Raw genomic sequence first — 26,605 nt, 5'->3', positions numbered from 1 at the left:
ACGGTCGAGCCTTCAGATTAGCGTCACCGCTGTGTGGGTGGAGTTTAATAAACTCGACCGTCTGTTTAATCAGTTTTCTGTTCGACGTTATTCAGCTGTGTGAAAACCACCCGGGGGATTAATAAAGTTTAATCTAATCTAATAACTTTAATCTCAGCCAAACCGATTTACTCACGAACAAATAAAACACAGAAAAAAGCCCAACAATAACATTTTTAAGTTATCTGAGTGGCTTATATGTCATGTTAACCTGAGTAGTGAAAGAGCGGGGGTCTGAAAACGAAGCCGGGAGTCCGCTGCTCTCGGCGGGTTGAGTGACCATTGAACCCCCCAGCTATCGAGCTGGGGGGTAAGAGATGTCTCCGAAAACGTCGGCGCACTTTTGCAAATATGCGATATCTTGATAAACGAGCAGATATTTGATGTTCACACAGCTACTTTCTCGCCTGAAAATATGTTAAAAGTTTATTTTGTGGCCCAGAAAGATTAGTAAGAGTAATTTTAAAACTTAGTAGCGGCCGCCATTGTTGAAAACTGGAGTTTGGCTGGGCTATGAATTCTGGGATATGGTGGGCCACGAAGGACACACCCGACCCATCCTTCAAATTCGGGGAAATGAAGGACGCATTTGAAGGAGTCGACGAATTGGGACAGCCTTCGTCGCTGTGACGTAATCAGCCTTCAAACGCGGCCTCCGGAGGATGCAGCTGACGTTTTGGGACACAGCTGCAGAGACAACAGCTAAGGTCCACGGTCTGTTACCATGGTAACTGACTGAGTTTCAGTTAACCCTGAAAGTGTTTATGAGGCACGCTCGCTTCTCCTGCCTCAGGTGTGACAAACAGAGAGCACGAGAGCACGGATGAAATCAGTTTTATTGATCAGGAACATAAATAAGACGAAGGTGTCACTGTACACAAAACAAAGTCCAAATAAATAAGAGTCACAGCAATAAATTAAAGCAGGACGTGGACGACAGACTGCAGTTCGATGGCTATTTACACTCGTTTTTACACAGTTTGTCGCTCGCTTCACGCCTCGCTTCACGCCTCGCTTCACATTTTTCTTCTTCTTCACATTTCAGGAATTTTATTTTTTAAAAAAGAAAAAAACAAACAGCACGAAGCAGCGGCTCGCTTCCAGAAACCTTCGAGTCCCCTTTTTCCACACAAACAGTCCCGGGGCTCCCGCAGGCCGTGACCGCCGAAGCCCCCGAGCTCGCGTTTGGTTCTGCCGGGTCTGTGCGGCTCCGGTCGAACTTCAGCCTCTCCTTTCTGAAAATGATTCTACACCGGTGCCCTTACACAGACAGGAACAGGAAGCAGGTCGTTTCCTGCGAGCTGCCGAGCTGAACCTTGAGGATCAGGCTCGACTCCACCTTCAGGTTCATCTGCGTACAATCATGGGCGGAGCGGCGGGGAACATCAAACAGAACACGACACCCGGACACGAACGCTGCAGAGCTCCAGCATGCAGCCGCCCGCCGACGCCAGCGAGCCAGCGGCCGCAGCTTTCATAGTCCAGCTCCGTGTCCACGCACGCATGCACACACACACGCACACATGCACGCGCACACACCTAGCAAACAAAATCTGATGTAAACATTGTTTTAGAAAAAAAAGGAACAAAACAAAACACACCTGAGACTAGCTCCTCCCCATTCTGTCGCTAAGCACTTATGTTACTCTGCAGAAGCCACACCCCTTGACCTGTCTTTGTGATGATGTCACCACCAGCCAAGTCAGTTGCAACTTGATGTTTTCTACATCCCTCCACCGGGAGGCAGATCGGCACCACGACCACATGGAGCGTGAGCTACGAGCCTGCTCACCTCTGACAGCCGAACAATCAGGTGTAAATCAACTGGTTAAACCAGACCGCTGGTTAACCAGACCGCTGGTTTCACCACTGCGTCCCTGTGGCGCGGCCCTGCTAGCATCACATGCAAAACAGGGGAAAGTGCTAGCTTAACTAAACCATCACCTCTTCATCGTTGTGCGGTTTCAGACCATTTAGTCTTCATTTAACAGAATGCGAATCCCGGGCTAGCAGGCTAGCGCTGTGTTAGCCTGCGTGCTAACAATTAACAGTGCATCATTCCTATGTGTCTGAGTTGTGTGCTTGAAGCTAACAATGACTCAGCAGTTCTGTCCTGGTTCTAAACCAGCCGTTGGTGTGAACGAGAAGCTAGGAGTAAGTTCAACTTTACACAGCTTCATCCCTGCTAACGAGCTAATCAGGTGAGTTTTATTAACTGGAGCCAGAGCTAGGCTAACACTGCACTATCGGGACGACAAACTAAGTTATTAGCTTTAAAGACACGCGCTAACAGGACAAAGGGTCAGTATCTTTTTTCATGGACTGAAACATCCTGATTATTAGTCGCTTGCTCTAGCTAGCCGAGGGTTAGCTTCAGTCAGATAAACCCAGCTAATTAGCTAAAAACAGTCATTATAATATGATCATTAGCATGAAATAAACAGTGATTATTTGTTTGACGGACCAGCGGCACATCTAGAAAGCTGTGGCTCATTATTGGATGGAAGGAGCTCGTCGTACCGCGGCAGAGATGAAACCATCGATTCGCACCAGTCGGACTCTATCTAAAACTTTATTGATGCGCGTAGAGACCGAGACGGCGTGATTATTATTATATTTCTAAACTTTTGTACGAAAGTGAAAGAAAAAAAATGAACTGATTCTACAGTAGATGGATGGCGTTTTCATCAACGCCTGGAGAACCCTTTGTGATGTAGTCTGTTTATAAGGAGCTAGCACAGACGGACAGCACACACCTTCAGTACCTCGAGCTTCAGGTGTTCAGGTAAAAACATCCCGACGAAAAGCGCTGCTCTTCTTCATCTACCCGAAGTCGATCTACCTGCTGCTGAAAGTCATCACAAAGTTCATCCCACCTCTGGAAAGAGTTCAGATTGCTAAACCTACACAGACACAAACATCCCTGTTCCCTTTGTCAGGTGTTCATGATTTAAGGTAGTTCAGGTGAACTCAAACCAGAAAAGAAAGCATTGTTGCATGGAGTGTTGTAGTCCGACGGCGAGGAGCGGTCCAACTGAAGCCAGCAGGCGAGAGGAAGTTTAACGTGCTCGCTCGCCAGCACAATCCGGCAATGAATGACATCGTCCAAAGGTGCGACGGTTTAATCCAGACTGCACTCCCAACAGCATGCAGGTACAAAAACCAAAGAAACAAAAGCCCCACGCTCCAAGGTGATTCGCTGAACGTACTGGCATTCAGAGCCACAGGACGGAGGCGAGGACGGGCCAGCAGAGAAGAGGGATGCCGATGCGTCTGCGTAAGCGAGGTTTCTAACACTATGAGAACTGGCGGTTGGCGAGTTGTTTAACGCTCTGATTCTGGAGTACGGTGATGACGCAACAGGCGCTCACTATGCCGAGAAAAAAGACAGCGTCAGCATCAGCTTGGACCCCTGGAGGGGTCGGGTTCAGGTGACCCGTAGTGGGAAGTCAAGACACGAGTGCGAACAAAGAATCCAGCCCAGGCACAAGTTTTTAAAACCCACCCACCCAACCCAAGAAAAAGAACTTTTGGCTTTGTGGTTATGTACAGTGATTTCCTGTGGACACTATCTGATGTCCATTAAGGATCCACAGGCGTGCAGGACTGGATGTTGGCGACCCGGCGCCGGCATCAAAGGTCAGGGTCAAGTCTTCAGGCCAAGAGGGGGTGGAGCTAACCGTGAATCTACTGTACAAGTGTTTATGGGTGTAGTGATTTTCCAGTCAGCTTTATCTGTAACTGTTGTGTGGGTATGACCCTCTATTAGCTCCGCCCCCTTCCTCTAGCACCACCCCCAGCTACTGGTGCACTTCGTTGGCGATCAGACTGTCCTCCCCCGACTGGAAATCCGCCTCATTGATGCTGTTCCCTCCATTCAGCATCTCCTCATCCTGCGATGACCCTCGGTCCTCCTCGCTGCTCCCTCCGCCGGGCTCGTCCGAGTTGGGGTCCTGGAGGACCTGGGCGATGTACATCTGCTGCTGCTGCTGGAACATAAAAACAGGTCAACCACCAGGAAGAGACACGACCACAAAGAGAACTGTGACGTGATCAGATTTCTATAAAAACGTGTTGTTTGCTATCGTCTTGATGCTCAATCATCCAGGTGAGTAAATCTCCAAAAGTTGATTCTGATTGATTGTTGATTCTCAACAACCACTGATCAAAGACCATGGGTACCACTCACAGAGAGTTGGGGAATGGCAGGTTAGCCTTCTTAGACTGTGAGATTTCCATCAGTAATGGGGGACATCTAAACGCTGACGTGTACCGTAAACCTACATATACAGATCAGTATTTAAGGGGTCGACCAGTTTAAAAAACTGGTCGACCCCAAGGATCGGGTCCCCCGACACAAACAGAGTAACATAGTGTACGCTGTTAAGTGCAGGAGGATTGCCAGGATTTATACATCGAGGAAACCAAACAACCTCTGGCTACAACACAGAAGAGCGACCTCGTCAGGCCAGGACTCTGCAGTCTGTTTACACCTACAGGCCAGTGGACACTCTTTCAAGGATGAGGATGTAACATCCTGGACAGAGAGGAACGCTGGTTTGAGGGCGGAGTCAAGGAGGGAAAGACCATCTCTGAATGGAGGAGGGGGCCTAAGGGTACATCTGTCACCATCTTACAAGCTGTGATTGCAGCCATTCCCCAACTCTCTGTGAATGGGACTCATGGCCATTGATCAGTGGTTGTTGATCAATGGTCATGAGAATTTGCATAATTAAGATTAAGGAACTGACCTCCCAGCCCATTGTTCCTTCAGTGGGCTGGTTTCAGTCATTATGCAAATGTCCTGTTGATAAGATTGAAACCTGCAGTCAGCTGAGACTGAAGACGTCACCTGATGATGATGAAACTGAAATCTGAGAGTGAGATCTCTCACTGAAAACGTCCAGATGAACAGAATCAACCTTTGGAGTGTTGTTTGCTAGTTGTGATTCATTAAACTTGTGTATCTAAGCAAGTAAGGAACCATCGGTAACTTAGGTCCAAGGTTTTCTAGAGAACTAGAAAGAATGTTTTATTAGCTTATGGATAAAATCAAGAACTACAAATGTGTTCTCCCTTCAGTGCAATGATTGAGAGACAAGTTAAATAAGGTAAGAGCAGATCTTTGAATTCGAGCTGTACGGGAGGATCATCCAAAATTAGTCCAGGAAAGGCATTCTGATAAAATCTCACACCATCTCCTAGTTCGTCTCAGTTTTGGTTTGCTTTGCTGAGTCTGCCTTTCTGGGCCCACAGACTCAAACAGCTGTGAGTGTGTCTAAGGCGGACTAACCGAAGGCCTCGGCGGCCCCGACCTCCGGCAGTACTGAGACCCGTTTGATGAAAACCTGGGGGAGTGGTTTGTTGCAATCCCAATAAAGACAACATGCGTCACCTGAGATTTGGTGGTGGGTGAGGACGAGGGACGAGCTGGACGTCCGTTCTCGACAGCGTCCACGTCGTTCTCCTTTGTGTCGATCTGAAACGGAGATGCTCGGAATAAGACGCTGGCGTTCACGCACTGCACACTAACCTTCATCGCACTGCCGTCGTACCTTGTAGTTGTGAGCGCTGAGGTACTTGAAGTGTCCGAAGCAGACGTGAGACAGACAGACCACGATGGTGACGATCAGCACCACGAGCGTGAACATGGAGGTCGGCGTGTCGAAGCCTGGGAGCACATTAGCAGTTAGCTATGGTCAGCAATTAACAACTTCCTGTCGCGAATACTAACACATTGTTTTTTTAGTCCTGCTGGGTTTAAAACAGCTCATGGTGTGGTTACCTTCACTAAAGGAGTCACCTCAGAAAACGGATTTATCGCCTATTTGTATCCGACCAGTGAGAGTGAGGTTGAACCATGACCTCACCCCACAAATGTCCTCTGAAAACACCGGCCAATCAGATGTGAGGACAAGTATGGTTAACCACATTTACTTGGCGATGCTATCGAAGGCCATCCACGGAGATGACATCTTGTTATCAAGGTGATAATAGCCAGTACCCACTGGCAGGACTGTCAGACCCCCCCAAAACGATAGAAACATTTAAAAAATCCCCCCCCCAGAGTTTTACTTGGTCTTGGTCTCGACCTCGACGGACTTTGGTCTCGGTCTCGCTGTCTCAGATCGACATAGTGGTCGGGAGATTTGGAGTCAACAGTATCCATGACAACGAGAGTGCTTATAGAGCAAGAGCCGGCAACTCAAGTAATTTCCCTCCATATTGTGGCCAGTCACATGCGAGGATACAGGATAATATCATTATGTGAAAAACACAGAGGGTGATGGATGCGACAGTCAAGTGGAGCGTGCGTCTGTGCTCTCAGTGAGACAGTAGACGGCGGTGAGGAGGGCTGTGCATCGCAAAAACACATAAATGTGCCCGAGACCTGTAAACGAAGCAGCATCTGGCTGCAGCTTAAAGACTTTTTTGTCTCGGTCTCGTCTTGACTTTGTCTTGGTCTCGATACCCACTGGTCTTGGTCTCGATACCCACTGGTCTTGGTCTCGATACCCACTGGTCTTGGTCTCGATACCCACTGGTCTTGGTATCGTCTTGTTTAGGCGGTCTTGACTACAAGTCTACCCCCCAAAAAAGCAACATGTCAGAAACTGCCTTTCACTTTCAGCACTTGTTATCAAACGACCAGAACTGTTCAAACTTCTCATTGATCCACTAATAATGAAAACTACAATTAACTATATAAAAGAGAAATTCAGGGATTTAGAGGGTCAGGAGACTCGTAGTGTCCCGGACACTCAGGGATGCTACTGAGCTCTGCAGCTTCTTTCAGAAACATCCTGCAGTCATGAAGGGCGTCTCTGCAGAACAGCTACCTGCACCACTCGCATTACTTTATTGGACTCATCAAACGGTCTAAGCGGCCGTCCTAGGCGGAGCGGCAAGGAAGGTCTGACACAGCTGTGGTGGGCGGGGCTTACCTGTGCGTACAGTGGAGAAGAACAGCAGCCAGAAAAGGCAGAGGATGGGTGCTGCCACCACTTGGGTGACGGCTCCAGAGTGGATCTTCTTGTCCAGTTTGGAGGGCAGGTAAGCGTAGTACATGTTGTATCGGTCCACCAAGTGTTTCAGCAGCATGTACATCAGACCTGCGGGTGAACAGGTGAGCTGAATACCCCTGACGTCATGCTGGACCTGCTTTTATTCTGACTTGAGACTTTACGGGAACAGGAATTCGACTATTTTCAGCCACCGTCACACTTTACACTGACTTGTATGACTTCACCTGGATGCTAGTACTACTACTACTTCAACACCTGTACTGTTACTCTAAACATGTACTGACTAACAGTTACTGCTGGACTGACCGAAGGGCACGATGATGGGGCAGGTGATGCTGTAGGCCATCACCACTGTGAAGACGTTCATCATCCAGGCATACGCTGCTCCGAACTGAAACTCGTAGGCCTGATGCTGTAGGGACGACAGACAGGGTTACAGTCAGAGCAGCGCCCCCTGTGGGCTGAAAGATTTACCGCATCAAAATAAACTTCTCAGTGAGTGTGTCCTCACCCTCTTGACGTTGCGGCGGTCGGCAGCAGAGCGAGCCAGGCACAGCCGGATCATGTACATGAGCAGGCCGGGGATCCTCAGCAGGTCCATGGCATTTCCGATGAATGCGGAGGCGATAACATAGTTGACGAAGAAGGCGCCGTTATCTGGCAGAAAGACGCACCTGCAGAAACACAGTGGCTTTCAGTGAGCGGTAACAACCGTCAAACTGTAGGCTGGAAACAAAACATTACTCACTCAAATCGGACTTTAGCATCAGCCAGGAACTTCCTGTCAAAGAGCCAGCGGAAGAAAACGTCCAGACTGGAAAGCACAGACAGAAACGCTTTAGTAGAGGTCAAAGGTCAGTCAGGTTTCACACTCTTTAGAGCCACAAGATCTGTTACCTGCTGAGGCCGAGAGATGGCAGCAACAGAACCATGAAGATCAGGAAGGTGTAACACTTATGCATGGTTGTCCTGTTTTCTCCAGACCTGCACACACCGACAGGTGAAACAGAAACTGTGAGATGGACGGAACCAGGAGCAAACCACGGGTAAACGGGGACAAAGCGCGGGTAAACGGCGACAAAGCGCGGGTAAACGGCGACAAAGCGCGGGTAAACGGCGACAAAGCGTGGGGTAAACGGCGACAAAGCGTGGGGAAACGTGGACAAAGCGTGGGGGACAAAGCGTGGGGAAACGTGGACAAAGCGTGGGGAAACGTGGACAAACTGCGGGTAAACGGCGACAAAGCGCGGGTAAACGGTGACAAAGCGCGGGTAAACGGGGACGAAACGTGGGTAAACGGCGACAAAGCGCGGGTAAACGGCGACAAAGCGCGGGTAAACGGCGACAAAGCGTGGGGGACAAAGCGTGGGGGACAAAGCGTGGGGGACAAAGCGTGGGTAAACGTGGACAAAGCGTGGGGAAACGCGGACAAAGCGTGGGTAAACGGGGACAAAGCGCGGGGAAACGGGGACAAAGCGCCGGGGAAACGGGGACAAAGCGCCGGGGAAACGGGGACAAAGCGCCGGGGAAACGGGGACAAAGCGCCGGGGAAACGGGGACAAAGCGCGGGTAAATGGGGACAAAGCGCGGGTAAATGGGGACAAAGCGCGGGGTAAACGGGGACAAAGCGTGGGGTAAACGGGGACAAAGCGTGGGGTAAACGGGGACAAAGCGTGGGGAAACGTGGACAAAGCGTGGGGTAAACGGGGACAAAGTGTGGGGTAAATGGGGACAAAGCGTGGGGTAAACGGGGACAAAGCGTGGGGAAACGTGGACAAAGCGTGGGGTAAATGGGGACAAAGCGCGGGTAAACGGGGACAAAGCGCGGGGTAAACGGGGACAAAGCGTGGGGTAAACGGGGACAAAGCGTGGGGTAAACGGGGACAAAGCGTGGGGAAACGTGGACAAAGCGTGGGGTAAACGGGGACAAAGTGTGGGGTAAATGGGGACAAAGCGTGGGGTAAACGGGGACAAAGCGTGGGGAAACGTGGACAAAGCGTGGGGTAAATGGGGACAAAGCGTGGGGTAAATGGGGACAAATCGTGGTAAAATGGGGACCAAAAAAAAAAAGAAAAAAGGGATGAAGCGTGCCCAATAACGCAGGGGATAAAAAAAAACAAAACATGGCAAACACTGAGGTCAGATACAAGCCTCACTCGACTTTAATCATCACTGGGACTCTACAGGAAATGACTTTAAATGGGACCTTCGACTTATTTATTTCTAGTTTCACAGTGTGTGCTACTCTCAGAAATAAAGTGATGAAGAGGAGCAGTGGAAGCAGCTGTACCTGGTCCAGTGAGCCTCGAAGAAAGCAGAGTAGTAGACGATGGTTGGCAGCAGAGCAGAGAAAGCCCAGAGCAGCAGGGTGGGGAAGAACTGAGTGACGATGGGGTTCTGTTCAAGAAACCAAGAAAAACAATTCATCCACCCAACCAACCCAAACCGTTCACCAACACAGCATCGATCCAAGCACCCAACAGACAGAGAGCACAGAGTCAGAGCTGAAGGAATCGGCCTGAAGCCGATACACCTGCTTCACGCTTCTTACATTCAGATACTCGACGGGCTTGGTGACGTTGAACTTGTCCATGGTGGAAATGATGATTGCGGGCGTGGTGAGGAAGAAGAGCAGAATGAAGAGGATGCAGTTGATGATAAAACAACGGATCCACCAGGAGATCCCGCCCAGTGAAAGGTGTTCCCTACAGGAAGGAACACAGAGTCAGCTGATCTCAAAGGGTGCATTTATTTGTCCAAAGTTTCAGGTGGGCGGAGCCTGCGGACATACCAGCGGACATTCTGTGGGTCGGGTGCGTACGAAACACTCCAGTTATGAACGTGAAGAACCTCGCTGAACTGAGAGGAACGTGGCTCCTGACGACATCGACACCCCTGAACCTGACAGGCGTTAAAGTCCTTCAAAATACTGAGAAGAGAAGAGTCGTGAGCAGAGGTGAGGTCAAAAACAAGGGTTCGAGTGTGAGGGGTGTGGCTAACGTGAGGTGGAGGCAGGTGGGACATTTCGTTAGAGAAAACTATAAAAACCATAAAATATTTAACGATCGCCAAATGAGAAGTTTTTGAGGAGAAAAACAGGGGGAGGAGTCTGAGACAGATAAAGAGGAAGTGAAGCGAGTGGCTTACATGGCAGTCATGGCCTCATTCTGGAAGGTGACAAAGGCCATGCCCAGAGGCTTGGTGTGGACCTTCTCCTTCTCCTTCCTGTACTCCTCCTTCAGTTTGGCCTCCGTCTTGGTGTAGTAGCTGACCGCCTCCTCCTGCAGACCACAGAAAAGCGTCAACAAACCGCCACCTGACATGCCAACATTAGCACGTTAGCATTTGGATTATGTGGGTAAAGCTTGGCGATGTCGTGACGACTTGCAGGGCAGGTGAAGTAACCCTGAAGTCCAGCTTGCTGCTCCTGGACTCATCATTCTGAGTACCAGCTCGCCGTTTTCTGTATTGGCGGCATTTTAACAACGGAAACACCACAACATAACGCAGAGACACGCGACGCAGGACAAAAACGTCGCTGTATAATGAGCCCAGCTAGCTAGTTAGCAGCTGCTGATGTGACCGCGCACGGTTCTGCCATGGGGGCGATGTCTTTGTTTTTACCTCCTCACAGCCAGCGATGGCGCAACAGCAGAGGTGTCCGCAGGGCTTGGGGTTGATCATGGTGGGAACGTGTTCTTTAGCCATCAGGTCGGTAAAAAACTTCTTGCTGCGCTCCGTCTTCTTCCTGCAAAACACAAATGGAGTCATCAGGTGACGACGTGGAGCACTTTCCTGCTCGTGTCAGATGCTAACTCCTCGGCGCCCTTTAGCAATAACGATATTTGGAATGAATGTGGCCTGTTTGCAGCTCTGGAGGCCAGGATCACTGAATTGGAGACTGGGCTTCACACCCTCATAAAAACCCGTAGTTAGCCAGGCTCCTGTAGCCGGGGCGGCTGAAGGTAACGTAGGCCATGCTAGCTGACCAGACTTGAATTTAACATGAGGAGCAGTTTAGTTCATCAGAAGACAAACAGGTCTGGATAAACCTGCAAGCTGTGTAGCGACAACAAGCAATGTGAATAAAAACAAACCTGGGTTAAAGTTGTCAGCAATGATTCAACTAAAGTCTGCAATTTGTTTTTTATTGGCTGTGGCTCTGCAGCACAGATCGAATCATCATGTAAACACCTGTGATTGGTTGTGCAAAAGGTCAAAGGTCTGCTTGAATCAGTTTAGAGCAGCAAAACATTTCCTTTGGAAAAGAAAAAAGCTCCTATTTACAGTATTTTATTCTTCTGATCTCTGTCTCTCTTCCACAGCATGTCTTTATCCTGTCTTCCTTCTCTCACCCCAACCAATCACAGCAGATGGCCCCGCCCCTCCCTGAGCCTGGTTCTGCTGGAGGTTTCTTCCTGTTAAAAGGGAGTTTTTCCTTCCCACTGTTGCCAAAGTGCTGCTCATAGGGGGTCATATGATTGTTGGTTTTTCTCTGTATCTATTATTGTAGGGTCGACCTTACAGTATAAAGCATGTCGGTGCTCTATAAATAAAATTGATTTGACTGCTGGAGATTTATCAGGTCCAACTGGTCGATGTGGAGTCAGAAACACGAGGCTTCTGGAGCGGAGCTGAACATGACAGCAGTAATCACACAGCTCAGGGGTCAAAACCAGCTGATCGATGCATTTCTACTTATAAACGTGATGCGTTCAGAGTCTCACATTTTCATGCATATGAATGATTACTGTGTGGGTGTGAGATTTTACTCCCAGCATGCACTGGGCCTCACCTTTCAGCGTTCAGAGCCATCAGTTTGGCCACGTTATAGCAGATCCGAGCCTCGAGCACCGTGCAGTTCTCATACGCCTGCCTGCAGGACACAGAGGAGGCACGCCACCATCAGAACAAGCGTTCGATTCCTGCACCACAGCAGCTCATAATCATCCTTCTTTATCTGATGCTGGGCCTCGTGCATGTCTGAAACAAGCTGCTTTAGCCCCGCCCCCTTTCATCTGACTGGCCATGTGCCCCAGATGACCATATTAGGGACATCCCTTCTGAATGAAACTGTGATAAGCTGAGTGGCTCATGGAGGTTACTCATCATCAGAAACTGAGCAGGAGAACAGCTCTGACACTGACAGGTGGAACTTACTCAAAGTGCTGTTTGATCTGACTCTCCTCGGCGTACTTGGAGATGCCGTTGATGAACAGAGTGCGTTTCACCTGCAACACACAAAACTGGGATTACCGTACGGCTCAGCGCACAAATGCCGCGTCCTCAGAGTTCACGGACTTCCTACCAGGTCGTCCTCCTTGTAGTGCATCTTAGACGTGTGCCTCCTCATGCTGTAGACGGTCAGCAGCAGATACATGAAGGCAAACGTGGTGTGCAGCCAGAGCAGGTTCGTCCTGCAACGTAGCAAACCCCCAGATTACCTCTCAACAGGAAGGAGCTTTTACTCTGAAACATCTGCAGGAAACAGCGCCGTGATTAACAAAGCAAAGAAGAAGATATGAAATCTCACCCAGACTTCAGGTTGGCTATCGTCGTGCGTCCGAAGCTGTAGGCGTTGTTTTCTGGAAGAAAAGGTCACATGATCGGGTTACTTTACTGGTCATGTCGGTGGAGGTCGTGAGCCATCGATGCTCACATGCACGAGTGTGCACGAGTGCTTTTCCTAACATCATCGTATCACAGATGTGCGCTGGTGGACTTCCAGTAGTCACGGTGTTTATCGATGGTTTCATACACTCAGTGTGACTTCTCTAAAGCTCACAGCTTCGTCCACGGTTTCTGAATCCTCGCAGGCCGTTTCGCCGAGCGGACGCCCTCCATGTGCGTCTGACAGGAAGACACCCCGCCCCTGGGTCAGCACAGGAAGTCTTCATAGCCGCTTTCACCTCCTTACTTACCGCCTGTCACTATGACAACCACAGCACGTTTCTAACACGGCACTCGTACTACAGACCAGATGAGTCTACCATTAGCCACAGTCTACAGGGCGCAGGGCGCCTACGCCTCTGACCCCACCCACTTTACCTTCTTTGGAGGGTGGTCCAGGTGTTCCTCGGCTGAGGAAAGCATCTTTACTGATAATTCGGACTAAAACATTCAGACAGAAGGCGAGAAGGCGGTGAGTGACACATCAAGACCCGAGACCCTCAGACCGAGATGTTCTTACCCAGAAGGTCTCCAGAGAAGTTCACGGGCAGGACGATGCCGACCGAGAGGACGCCGACCACGACCAGAAGGCCGATGATGTGACGCTGGAAGGACAAGTAGTGAACGGCGTCTTCGCCACACTTCTCACGAATCTCCTCGTCTCTGCGGCAGAAACAGGAGGAGTCACGGTCTGTTCTCACACTGGGAGATCTGAGCGTCTGTGATGAGTTCAGTCTGCGGTAACGATGGGACAGCGGAGCGTTCGCTCTGACCGTGAAAGCGAGAAGCCTCATACTCACTTTATTCTGAAGATGGCCGTCAGCCACGAGCAGAAGCCCTGAAACACAAACAGGAAGAAGACGACAGCTTTACAGCAAGCGAAACGTCAGCGAAAGCCCCGACTGTGCAGGCGAGGCCAGTGGGCGGGGCCTCAGCTAACCGTTAGCGGTCAGAGCTGCCGAGCTGAACAATGGCCGATGGATTAGGAACACAGATCACAGACGTACTCTGAGTGTCCTGCTTCAACCCCGTCAGGCATGAATTAAATCCTGACTCATCCATGAGAAGGTTAAGTAACAATAACAGAGAAACACGTCAAACATCTGTAGTAACATCAAATGACCAGCAGGTGGCAGGTATGGAGGACATCAGTCCAGCGTAGTGGTTCATGTGCAGGGTTATCAACACTGACACGGATACAAGAACAGCCTTTGAAGAGCTGCTCACTGTGGTGACGCCAGATGATGATGATGATGATGAGGATGATGATGTGCGGTTCTGCCCAGTTTGGATGAACTTTGACCTTCTGTCAGCTAATGGCTAACTGTGGCGGAGGAGGAAGAGGAGGGAGTGATGAAGGCGTTCTTACGTTGTCTCTCTGGTCGAAGTCAACAGAGCTGGAAACCGAGGTGAGGCGTTCATAGCGGTCGGGCGTCTCCGAGTGCATCGCCGAGGCAACGCTGTGGACGCAAACAGGAATGTTAGTATGGGGCCCTCTGACCTTTGACCTCTGTGTGTGACAGCTGGTAAGACTCTAGAGTTCCTTTGAAAATGAGTTTCGAGACACTAAACACAGACGACGGTTCACCAAGCACAAACCTGGATCGGCACGCCCGCGGCGACCCCGCGCGCTCGATTGCGGTGACCCCGCGCACTCGACCGCGGCGACCCTTCACTGGGTTCAAATTGACGGATTTGGGAGAAACGGTCTAGAGCCAAACAGTCGGATCAGCTGGAAACGCAAATAAAGATCTGAGTCACGTTTATCCAACAACAGCTGTGTGGCGGTCGGTACAGCAGGAAGTTCAAACCGCTCAGGAACCGGACTCGATCCACCGGACCTGCTGCCTCACGCCGTTCACGGTTTCTACGTTTCTGTCTCTGCTGTCACTGTTTGCAGGACTAAACAGCAGAGTCGGGGAAAGTTCAGCGATCTGAAGTCTGTAAACGGCCGACAGAAGGAAACGCAGCGAGGACGACGGCGCCATTTATACTAGGACAGGAAGTAAAACTGAATACAGAACAGGGACAGGAAGTAAGCGACAATAACTGACACGGGGAAACACAGGAGGGATGTGAGGGAACTAACGCACTCGAACACGACAACAACACGAAACTAAGAGCCAGACGGAGAACAGCTGACATCACAACACACAAGAACTTCAGAGAGTCGGGGTCCAGAACCACGTTTACACAAAGGTGGGAATCACCATGGCAACCAGTGACCCCAATAATGACCGGCTGTTCTGTAGTGCCGACATCTTTAACGTCGACTACGTCTTACGATGTCGTCAGTTATTATCGTTTTAGCGGCCGACTCTGAGCGTGGGCGTGGCTACGGCACGTTGGGCTACTGAGTCATCTAGCTAGCACGTCACAGGGGTCCACACACGCGGGTAGCCGTTACCTTTTCACCGGCTCATAGTTATCTCTGTCGCGCCTTCGGCTGAGTTTGACACAAACATGGAGAGAAGCGTGGAGTGGGGTTAGCATCACAGCAGGTAGCATAGTTAGCCATTTCAATGCTGTAAAAACACAGTGTTCATGTGCTGCGGAGGGCGATTAGTGCCTCACTGACACAGTTCATAGGAAAACCGCCCAATGTGCCCCCCCACCGATAATATGGCGCATGGCAATGAACCATTTTGCCTGAATAGGAAGCCCACTTTGAGCCAAACAAACACAACAGAAGGATTAAAATGTTCCAGTTCAACAAAGCAGTTAAAATGTTTTTATGATTAAACGCTTAAATGTAGCGAGCAGGCTGCTGCGGTCTGTTGGCACTAATAACCTTCCATACAGAAACCCGAACAAGCACAGACTGAAATGCAGAAAAGAGGTGTTAGTGCACCAACCAGAGAGCCCGTTAACCAGAGGCTGTTAGCAGACAAACCAAACAGGGAGGAAGCAACAACAACATACTATTCCCGCTCCTCCAGGTCGCTGAAACGCTTCTTCAGTCTTCGGGAGAGGAAACAGAAAATAACAAGGATGTGATGCCAGTGAGAGGGAAACAACCCCGATCAGGTCACACAGCAGGAGCGCATCACCACCGCGTTTACACATGGACGCTCAAAGATGGACACAGCTGCCATGATGTCACCGCGAAGCCTCGGGCTGAAGCTTTCTGCTAACGCCGCCTAATCTTACTGCTACAACACGCTGTTAACCAATGAGCATCGAGTCAACCAATCAGGGAAGAGTCCCACTGAGTCGGAGGCTCAGTTTCTTCTATACAGTCAGACTTTTTCCCAACCAGCGTCGCCACCTGCTGGATATGAGTGAGAACGCAGATTTAAGGAGGCTTCACCTGTCAGATCTTGGAGGCTACGTCCATCTTTAATACTGTCGGTGTTTGTTGGGTGTAGACATGTTACCGTGTTTTTACTTGTTCATTGTTAAGTCAAATTGTTAAATGTGTTTCTTAAATTTGTAAGTCTGAGTGAAATCTATAGGATCAAGACAATCCACCTCTGCAGCTACTCTGTGCTGGGGGAGGTTTTATTGCAGATGCATCTGACAGATCTGTGTGTGGTCAGCTTCCTGCCCTTTTGTGGCTTCACTGTGTTGTGCACGGTGAACCAACCCATAAGGAAAAGATATTTATAAATCAGTTTGTATCTGTCTGTGTGAAACTTGTATGAAAGCACACAAGAGTGAACACAGATAAAAGAAAATTATATAATGAAACTTGTATGTTTTGGATGTGGCCACTTTCATGAGTAAACCATAGAAGTTTTTACCATTTCTTTTCCATATGGGATTACAGGAAGTGAACCATATACTGGGTGTGGGGGAGATTACCATTTTATGACTAAGGATGCTGTTAGAAACAGTTGGAAGTCACACACACACACACACACACACGTTCTTGCACATGCATACAGATGTTCTCACACACACACACACACACACACACACGTTCTTGCACATGCATACAGATGTTCACACACACACACACACACACACACACGTTCTTGCACATGCATACAGATGTTCTCACACACACACACACACACACACACACACACACATGCACACACACACTCACACGTTCTTGCACATGCATACAGATGTTCTCACACACACACACACACACACACACACACACAGTCTTGTCTCAGAACCATCTGGGGGTTTCCAGTGGGAGGTGCTTTGCTGTGCTGTGTGAACTGTTTTCCCAATGAAAGGCAGCAAGCGGAGGATTTGGGGTCAGTCTGGATTCAGGGTGCTTTCAGACACCGGCGGGGCCTCCCGTGCTAGCAAGTAAAAGATGTTCGTCTTGTTTTTGTCGTTAACGAGAATAAGTTTCTAAACCAGACCCAACATTCATATTCAAATGTGGCTTAAAGCAGCCAAACTGTGTGTGAGCGCCCCCTGTCTGCAGAGCTCCACTGATGCTCAGGTTAATATGACAGCTCACTGATTTCAACGTAGGAAACCTAAAACTGTCTTTGGTTCACACATCAGAACGATCATCTCTCAGCTCTTCCTGTCTCACCTCAGCACATGTTTATTCATCACACAAATAACGACCCAGCTTCCTGTCGTCTCCGGCGCCCCCCTGTGACGGATCAAGCCCGTGAAGCTGTCTCCAGCTCTGTGATGAAGAACGTTTACAGACTGATTAACCTTCGTTTACCTGTCAGCGTCGGTGACCAGCGCCAGGCGGCCATAATCCCACGCAACCTTCCGTAAAATGGAAAAGACGAAGAGGAGCACCTGAGGAGGAAGAGGAAAGAAAAAATGGTAAATGGCCTGTGTTTGTACAGCGCTTTATACATCCACACATCCACACACTGGTGATGGCAGCTACGTTGTAGCCACAGCCGCCCTGGGGCGCACTGACAGAGGCGAGGCTGCCGGACACTGGCGCCACCGGGCCCTCTGACCACCACCAGTAGGCAACGGGTGAAGAGACTGTCCAAGCCGGGGCTCGAACCGGCGACCTTCTGATTACAAGACGACTTCCCAACTCACTTCCCAAACAAATTTCCGGGAAAAAAAGCCGAAATTTCACATCCGACATCTAACGGAAAAATCCAGCATGCTGCTCTCAGAGTTCAAAGGTCACTGACACCAACATGTCAGGAAGCCCTCCAGCTGATCTGATGTTCACACACTTTGGGTGACAGTGTTCTGTCACGTGTGAGCGTGTGTGGGAGGGGCAGTGTTCACGCCTAACGACAGTGATGCGAGGACAAAAAGGGAGGCGTGTTTATCCTCCGTGTCTGCGGCGGCAACTCACCAGGAAGCACATGAAGTCGAGGGCGAGCACGGTGGGCACGCCGCCGAAGGGCAGCCCCTGCAGCACGGTGCTGCGGATGCGTGCCGAGTAACAGTAGTCTTTGCCGTCGCTGTTGTCCGAGCAGTTCTCCTGACCGCTGCACGTGTGGCTGCCGGTAATCGCCATGATAACGATCAGGGCTCCGAGCATGCTCACTGCCGCATCCTCGCGGAGAACCTGAGGGAGAAAAGAGAAGAGATGTGAAACGTCTGCTCTCAGGAGGGAGGAGGAGCCACACGACCGCCTGAGACGAGACGGTTGACCTGCGAGCATGCTCAGTGCGGATCGTCAGATCTAACAGCTGTTTGAATGTAAACAAATCTGACCTCGGTGGGATTTCATTCATTCATCATTCAGAGGACCGCCTCACGCCACCACCAGGGACTGCCCTCTCCCCTTCCCCGGCACGCCCTGCACACAGACCTCCATATTCAGAGGTTTTCGGGTGACTGTGGTGGTTGGATGAGTCGGAGCCGTGATGTCACGTGATGTCACGTGATGTCACGTGATGCAACGACTCAAACTGATCACAAGCTCAGTAATGTTGTGGGGGCATGTGTGGACTCCCTTAGGGTGGTGTCAGAGAGGCGGATGTTGTCCAAGATAAGGACAATGGTGGACAACGCCTCACCCCCACTCCGTGAGGTGCTGGCCAGTCACTGACATTACCCATAATGCACCTGTGAACGACACAGGAAGCCATTCCTGCCTGTACGATGCACAGCAGCGGTTACAGTTTGATATTTCCTGTGTGTGATGTGTTATAATCTGTGTTATTTACAGTAGTTTGGTTGTTACCGTTGTTACCGTGACCACAGAAAGTATCAGGAGCTCTCTGCAGGCCGACCTCATGATGGCGTCCTCCGTCACCTCACCTGCACTGATCCTGGACCAGCTAATGGGATTTTAAGGTTTTATCCGTCGCCTCGTTTCCACACGTGCACAAACGAAAGGTTCACACGAGTCTGCTGATCACAGTTACGTCACTGAGCCGGCGACGGCCCGAGGTCGGAAATCTGCTCTGTTGCCGTGTCCTGATGAGATCAGCAGTGGTTCGACGGGCTGAACACACACACACGTACGTTTAAACTCATTAAAGCTTCAAACGCAGGAAGTGACACGGCTCGGTCCTTCACACATCACAGCTGTTGGAGCAGCGACAGCGTGAAACATTTCAGCTGCAGGTGAGTGAGTGACACACACCTGCAGGTGACCACAGGTGTGATGTGTGAAGGAGGACACCGAGCCGTGTCACTTCCTGCGTTTGAAGCTTTAATGAGTTTAAACGTGTCACTCACACTCGTATTTACTCATCATTACCTTCAGCACACTGACGAGAGAAGCTGGCAGAGCTCACTACATTTCCCAGCATGCCCCAGCAGCTTAGCCTACTGATCCCGTTGCTATGGTTACCTCGACTGCAGTCCTGGCCTAGATTTTACGGCTCAATGAGGGCGCTGTCACTGATGATGTCACAGTTACATCACAGAGCTGGGAAACAAAGGCGGGCCAGCGTGATTTCACTCGCCGTGGGGGGGCGAGACAAGTCACATCCAATCCCCATTACAAACGGCGAGCTCCAGCAGAGACGGGTCGAGGTCCTCGGACACGACTGAAACTCGTTTCATCCAGTGCCCCTCACTCAGACCCGGGGGCGGGGTGTCGACAATAAAAGCTCTTCCTGTCAGGTGACCTGGGTCAGAGGAAGCCGGTCTGACCGGGCGACCTCTGACACGCTCAGGTCAAAGTGAAGGAAAAACAGACAGAGTTGGTGAACGTGCTTCACGCACACATGGAAGCATCTGACGAATCAGAGCAGCTCCTGATGCTCCCGAACAGGAACAGGAAGTCCTCAGAAAAGACAAACAGCAGGAAGACTTAAAATCGAGGCCCCGCCCTAAAACTGCACCTCTGAGAACATTTTCACGACAATTCATCCAGAAAGTTCTGAAATAAACTGAACCAATCACACGGCATCTTTTCCAGAGCTTTCCAACTTCCTGTCCACCGCGCCTGACGTTTACAACCCCAAAGACGGGCGTAGAACAACAACACGTTAAACAGTAAAACGCTCCCAGCCTGCACGCCGCTTCAGTCCGAGCTGAGCACTGATGCGTCTGCAGCGTGATCAGCTGTGATCAGATCGCTGATCAACGCTCCGGCTTGGATCAGATCCAGAACCTGCAGTGACACCTGCAGCCTGCAGGAGGCGCCGGCTCTGCTGCTGCTCTGAGCGCGTGCGGTGACGGCCCGATCTGGAAAATTCCTCCGGTGCAGCGTCACTCAGAGACCCCCCTCCCTCCCTCCTCTCTGTTGCCATGGTGATGCAGCAGCAGCATGACTCATCTGAAGCCTCCATCAGAGCTGCAGTGCAGAAGACATCCACCCAAAAACACCGCCTCTGCCTCCACCCGCCGGGGTAAAACAGCTCCTGCATCAGACCTGGTTACAGCCAATCCTGTGGGTCTGTCCCTCCACCCTCCAGCTGTGTGTGTGTGTGGGGGGGTCGACTCTGGTCACACACACACACACACACGTTGGTTTTCTATCCTCACAGGTACGCTGTCACGTCTCCTGTTTCAGTCTGACGGCGTCCTCGCGCTCACATTTCACCCTCAGGTGCACCAGGCGTGCTCCGGTGCTTCTTTACAGAGCTACAAAAACAAGGAGAATATTATGGGCTGCATCACAGCTTCAATAACACAAAGGGAGTCTGTGTCATTGAAGCTACGGTGGTCCGGTCCACTCGAGTGAGCTCAGGCTGACGATGATGAAGGATGTGTGGCAGGTGTGCAGACACACACTGACCTCCACATCAGCTTCTCACACACACACACACACACACACACGTTATTCTGTCCACCCTCATTTCCCCTCAGAGCCACAGGAGCAGACATGTACCTGCAGACGTCTCCATGATGGAGAAACATCTCCACCTGCAGGTGACAACAATATAAATCACAAAAATTTAACATTTTCTGTAAATTCCTGGACTCGAGTGTTTTAACCGACGCATGAAACGACACATTTTTAGACATAAGTTGTAACGGCGCCGTTTTCTTTGTGAGTATTTATTACACACACGGGTGGCTGTAGCTCAGGAGGTAGAGCAGGTCATCTACTGATCGGAAGGTTGGTGGTTCGATCCCTGGCTTCCCCTAGTCTGCATGCCAAATATCCTTGGGCAAGATACTAACCCCAAATTGCTCTCCGATGCATCCATCGGAGTATGAATGTGTGTGAATGTTATCTAGAAAGCACTTAGAGAAATGTGCTTGTACGAATGGGTGTGAATGGGTGAATGCACAAGTTGTGTAAAGCGCTTTGAGTGCTCAGAAGAGTAGAAAAGCGCTATATAAGAACCAGTCCATTTACCATTTACCATTACACGGCGTGCTGCGGGGAAAAGCCTGTTCTAACGTTTGAGTCTAAGCTTTATTTTTTTAGCACCTGGCGTCTTTTTTACTTCTCATCCATAAATCATCTGCTCTTTCATGTGATTCAGTTTATTTTGAAAAGTCTCAACAGGATCTTGAGCTTTATTGTGAAAGGTTTATGTGGAAAATAAACAAGCGGACACGCGATGGTCTTATCATTGCTGTTGCTAATGACAACGCATAAAAACAGGCGCTTGTCCGTCCTTAGTGTGGTTATATTGAATATAAGAGAAAGAGAGAACTTACAGCGACATCAGAACATGAACAAATGTAAACAGTTTGTTTTACACCACGAAACAAACGACAGACGTTTTTATATCGTTACATCGAGCAGCCCTACAGTCGCTCATGTTTATTCTTTATTTCTGTGTGAACCTGCCCGCTCCACCCGCCCGCTCCACCCGCCCGCTCCGCCTGCCCGCCACTGTGCTCCCACTCATTGACAATTGAGGATACTTCTATTCTAAAGAGGACCCGACCTTTGAGGAAGCGACGGTACGCAGGTTTTCACCTGCAGACAGGTGTGTGATGACGTCGGCGAGCAGACATTCCCGCGAGGCGCCGCAGAGCTGGAGCCACACGTTACCGAAGCACACGGCGTCTGGTTCTCCAAAGGCGCCTCAGACTGGCGGGCAGCTCTGGTTTTACCCGGATCACGGTAACAGGTCCGAGTGGGTCACGGCCTCTGTCTTTAAACAGGAAGTGAGGCCTGGACAGGAAATATCAGTCAGCTGATTTCAGACCAGTCTGTCCACAGGCAGGAAGTGACACGTTTTCCCTGATGTGATGCTTATGATTCATGAATGATTCCCTCTCATTCCAGTGTGCTCAGGCATAATCCTGCTTCGCTCCACCTCAACAACATCCACCCGACCATCCCCCCGTAAGACAGCCGCCACGTCCTGCGCTCGGACTGGTCTGAAAGTACGAGGCTCACAGACGCCGCGAGTGTCCCACAGACTGCACAACACTGATGTCACCCGCTCGTAGACGCAGCCACCATGATCCCCACCCACCCCATCCAATTAAAATCAGAATTAAATGGAAGCCATATTATTGGTCAGATGATGTCATTAAGATGCTCCGGCAGCTACAACCACCACCAGGCAGAGGCCCCGCCCCTGACAGAGCAAGCTTTAACGTCATTTAAACAGTTTGAGTATCAGGATGTAAACATGTTTATTTTAACATTTTAACCGACTCACTGCTGCCTCTGCTGGACGTCAGAGGAACTGCAGGTCACTGAGAGCTTCCTGCAGCTGAGACGTCAGAGGAACGCCCTGTGACCCCCACCTCACGGCCTCCGACTCGTCTATCAGCGCGAGATCAGAACTCGCCGGCGTCTGCGGCCCTCAGATAACAGCTGAGCACGTGCAGGGTTCAGAATAAGCTCCTATGGTTCAGAGGCTGACAGGAAGTGCGTGTGGCGCTCTCTGAGATCCTGCTGTCTGTCGGGAGGTCGTCCACGCAGCAAAACACAAACAGCAAGCGGCCCCGCTGGTCATGTGACGGCGTCTGGAAGCAGATGTTTTTCTGGGCAAATGATAAAAGTGAACACGGTGAACCTGGAGGTATCAGGCCGCCGCAGAGCCCTCGGACCCCTGTGACATCACAGCGAGGCCCATCGACCTGTCAACAACATCAGCTGCAAGCTGCGCGCACAGCAGCCCACGACACCTGTGTGACATCACAGCAGCCCACGACACCTGTGTGACATCACAGCAGCCCACGACACCTGTGTGCTCCTCCCCTGTTCTGCCTGACCCTTCACAATAAGAGCAGGTGAAAAAATAAAGCAGACAGGTGATGTTTCCACGGTAACCTGCCAACAGCCTGTGAAGTGCACTGCTGTAAAGTGTGACCTTCACTTTCTGCACACGTGCGCCAAAACATTAAACAGTTTCTGAGGAAACCTGAACGCCTCACGGCTGCAACTGAGCAACAAACACATTCTAACAAATAACCCTCCTCCTGCTGCTCCTCCTCCTCCTGCTGCTCCTCCTGCTCCTGCTCCTCCTCCTCCTGCTCCTGCTCCTCCTCCTGCTCCTCCTCCTGCTCCTCCAAAGTTTGTGGAGTCGCTGCAGCATCGTCTCCAGTAGGGACGCGACTACCCGTCGCTGTCACTACTCGGTACCAGACTTACTGGTCATTTAATCTCATCGTAACATTTTAATTGATCCCCAAAGACGGTAAATTATCGTCTTGATGCTACGCAGCCATCTGCCACCAGGTGGCGCATCATTGTTGAGAAACGCCATAAATCTGTAATCTAGTCCTGATTAGAACAAGATCGCAGGTACAAGCGGTGGAAATGAGCTTTCTTTGAACAAAGGACGAGCTCCTCCTTAGCGATAGGCCGAGGAGTTCAGTCCTTATGGAGGTGCTCGGAGCAGAGCCGCTGCTCCTCCACATCGGAGGAGACGGGCTGGAGGAGGCGAAGGGAGGTCCGGGCTCACTGCTGCCCCCGGCGCTTGACTCCAGACCAGCAGGAGGAAATAACTGGAGGATTTATTGTTGAGTTATTTTAGCGCATCATTCATAACATTCATCAGAACGTGTGATGTTGGTAACACAGCATCGTTACTGCAGGATGTGATTAAAATGCCTTTTTCATCTTTTCAACTTAACATTTCTCAGACTGTCATATCTGTTTCTGAGTTTCAGACTCGTCGTCAGTCTGATGTGTGTTGCTCCCCTAACCTACGAGGCCTGGACTCTCACACACATCACACCACCACACATTTCCTATCATTTATAATCCTTATAATCTTTCTGCTATCTGCACATTTTTACTGTAAATTTCTAAGTTAATTTGTAAATTTTAACCTGCAAATTGTAAATACTGTAAAACTGTTTTCTGTCATTTAACGGTCGGGCATTTCACCCCCACGTCATACTGTGTGTGTGTGCCTCCGTCCCTCAGCAGGCCTGAGGAGTCCACGTCTCTACAGCTCACCAAGACCACAAACACACGTGTTTCTGGAACTTTGGTTTCACCGCCGCTTGTTCCTGAGCTGCTCAAACACGCCGCAGACACGGCAGCGTGTTTCCTAAAACCTCACCAACTGCCCGTCACTCTCCTCGGGAAGAAACAACGAGAGGAATTTGTTCTTCCTGTCAGTCTGAAGAACACCTGGAACATCTGCACGGCCCACACTGAAGGCAGCAGTACCACATCAACACTGCAGTGATGCTCTGAAGGTCCAGACTAAACTGGGGTTTATTTTTGTTTGACTGTGAGGAGCAGCAGGAGCAGCAGCAGGAGCAGGAGCAGCAGGAGGAGGAGCAGCAGCAGGAGGAGGAGGAGGAGCAGCAGGAGGAGCAGCAGGAGCAGGAGGAGGAGCAGCAGCAGGAGCAGCAGCAGCAGCAGCAGCAGGAGCAGGAGGAGGAGCAGCAGCAGCAGGAGGAGCAGCAGCAGGAGGAGCAGCAGCAGGAGCAGCAGCAGGAGCAGCAGCAGCAGCAGCAGCAGGAGCAGGAGGAGGAGCAGCAGCAGGAGCAGCAGCAGCAGCAGCAGGAGGAGGAGCAGCAGGAGGAGGAGCAGCAGGAGGAGCAGCAGCAGCAGGAGGAGCAGCAGCAGGAGGAGCAGCAGCAGGAGCAGCAGCAGGAGCAGCAGCAGGAGCAGCAGGAGGAGCAGGAGGAGGAGGAGCAGCAGGAGGAGCAGCAGCAGGAGCAGCAGCAGCAGGAGCAGCAGCTCTCAGCACTTCAAACCGCTGCAGGTTGGGTTAAAGCTCCTCTCTGCTTTCATAAAATGGGAGAAAATTCTGGAAGAGATGCCCCCGCAGCTTCCTCCTCCAGCGGCCCATCCTCCTCCTCCTCCGTTCAGCACAAAGAGCCGGGCCTGCCCGACCGTCCGGAGGCTGATCGATTACCACATTTATTGATTGGTGGGTATCGGGCCGTTGGCAGCAGCTCCTCCGGCGGACTGCGGCTCTCTGACCTCGTTTGTCTCCGGTTTGCGGCCCGGATGGAGCAGCGGGCCCGGTGCACCTGCAGTCCGGCCGCAGAGCCCCGCAGCTCCCGGACACAAAGCCCGAAACCAGGCGCGGAGCTCCGCCGGAGCCCCACCGGGACCGACGCGCAGACAGCCCGGCGTCCTCTGCGCACACGTTATATAACCACCTCTACCAGCACCACCCACCCCACCCCCAGACACCGAGCCGGATGGATGCTGTCCGGGCAGCAGCGGCCTGCGCGAGCCGCCCAGCACATCAAACAAAGCCGCCTCACGATCAATAAACCCGATTAGAACAAAGCCGGTACCTGCAGCTCGGCCTCCTCCTCCCGCTCCTCCTCTCCGCTCCTCTCAGGGTAGATTTCTCCGCAGGAAGCAGCACAGCCGTTAAATCCTCACAGATCCGCCGCTGCGGCCCTCCGCCGAGCCTTCATCCCGCAAACAGCTCAAAGCAGCCGAAGGAGCGGCTCCTCTCGCCGGGTCACAGCCACAGTCCCACCGCAGCAGCGCGTCTCTCCGCTGGCCTCACGGTCCGCTGACAGCCGCTGCTGCTCCGCCGGCTGTCGGTGCTAAAATGGAGGCGGTCGGTCCGGGAATAGAAACGGGAGGAGGGGGGGGGGGGGGGCGGGGGGGGGGGCGGCGCTTCCACTCGGCGCCGACAGAGGGCGACAACACCCGCCCTTCAAAATAAGAGCGCTCGCTGCTTTTATTTTTCAGACTTTTCTCTGGTTTCACTCACAGATAAAGACGAGAAACAAAACCGCAGCACAACAAATATTACATTATGAGACATTTATGAGACAGTGCAAGCAGCACAGCAGACCTCAGACCAGGGGCGATGCTAGGATCAGAGCTTTGGGGGTGCTGAGCACCCAGAGAGCTGCCCAGCCTCTCTGTCAGTCCCTGCATCCTTAAATGTTGTTCCCTCTGACTGTCACTTTGGTGCATTTAAACCTGTTCCTCCCTGTCCTCATCGTCTGTTGTCTTTGTCTCCGTTATCAGTCATCATAATTTTACCATCTCTGTGCAAGTCTGCAAATTTCTTTATTAAATCATAAGATTCTTAAATCATCAAGTCTCTCTGTGCCTGGGTCACAAAACATGACATCACTGTTTTGTACATTTTCACACAATTTAATCCCACATTTGTGAAAGAAAAGCAAAACACTTTTTTTAAAGTCTGTAACAAAACCAT

The 26,605-nt window shown here is 50.9% G+C and overlaps 1 protein-coding gene across 3 annotated transcripts; it reads right to left on the bottom strand.

Moving 5' to 3' along the window:
* Positions 1–857: 857 nt before the first annotated feature.
* LOC102796925 (mechanosensitive cation channel TMEM63B-like) lies at positions 858–26,022 on the bottom strand. Of its 3 annotated transcripts, none has more exons than XM_006806550.3 (24): positions 25,719–26,022; positions 17,983–18,198; positions 17,377–17,456; positions 15,657–15,695; positions 14,104–14,194; positions 13,535–13,572; positions 13,255–13,397; positions 12,598–12,649; positions 12,373–12,481; positions 12,225–12,295; positions 11,860–11,940; positions 10,689–10,812; positions 10,212–10,345; positions 9,856–9,993; positions 9,616–9,769; positions 9,355–9,461; positions 7,962–8,048; positions 7,813–7,878; positions 7,576–7,738; positions 7,371–7,476; positions 6,984–7,151; positions 5,595–5,710; positions 5,435–5,518; positions 858–4,028 (listed from the first exon to the last, which is right to left on the bottom strand). In XM_006806550.3, the coding sequence occupies exons 2-24, from the start codon at positions 18,169–18,171 to the stop codon at positions 3,840–3,842; spliced, it is 2,529 nt and encodes an 842-aa protein (XP_006806613.2). In that variant the 5' UTR covers positions 18,172–18,198; positions 25,719–26,022; the 3' UTR covers positions 858–3,839. The 3 variants fall into 3 exon arrangements, with proteins under 3 accessions (XP_006806613.2, XP_035770586.2, XP_006806614.2); XM_035914693.2 differs by having other exon boundaries at positions 858–4,025; XM_006806551.3 differs by lacking the exon at positions 15,657–15,695.
* Positions 26,023–26,605: the final 583 nt, after the last annotated feature.

The sequence above is a fragment of the Neolamprologus brichardi genome, chromosome 6 (assembly GCF_056152115.1).
Source record: "Neolamprologus brichardi isolate AB-2024 chromosome 6, ASM5615211v1, whole genome shotgun sequence".
Taxonomy (NCBI): domain Eukaryota; kingdom Metazoa; phylum Chordata; class Actinopteri; order Cichliformes; family Cichlidae; genus Neolamprologus; species Neolamprologus brichardi.
This window is presented reverse-complemented; position numbering and strand designations above follow the sequence as displayed.

Bases quoted from the DNA above. Each gene is read 5' to 3' on its own strand.
- LOC102796925 (XM_006806550.3), bottom strand. From the start codon at position 18,171: ATGCTCGGAGCCCTGATCGTTATCATGGCGATTACCGGCAGCCACACG. The intron at 15,696-17,376 runs GTAAACGAAGGT...CCTCTCCCGAAG, and splicing joins CTGGTCACCGACGCTGACAG to ACTGAAGAAGCGTTTCAGCG. The intron at 7,739-7,812 runs GTGAGTAATGTT...GTGTTTCTGCAG, and splicing joins GATGCTAAAGTCCGATTTGA to GTGCGTCTTTCTGCCAGATA.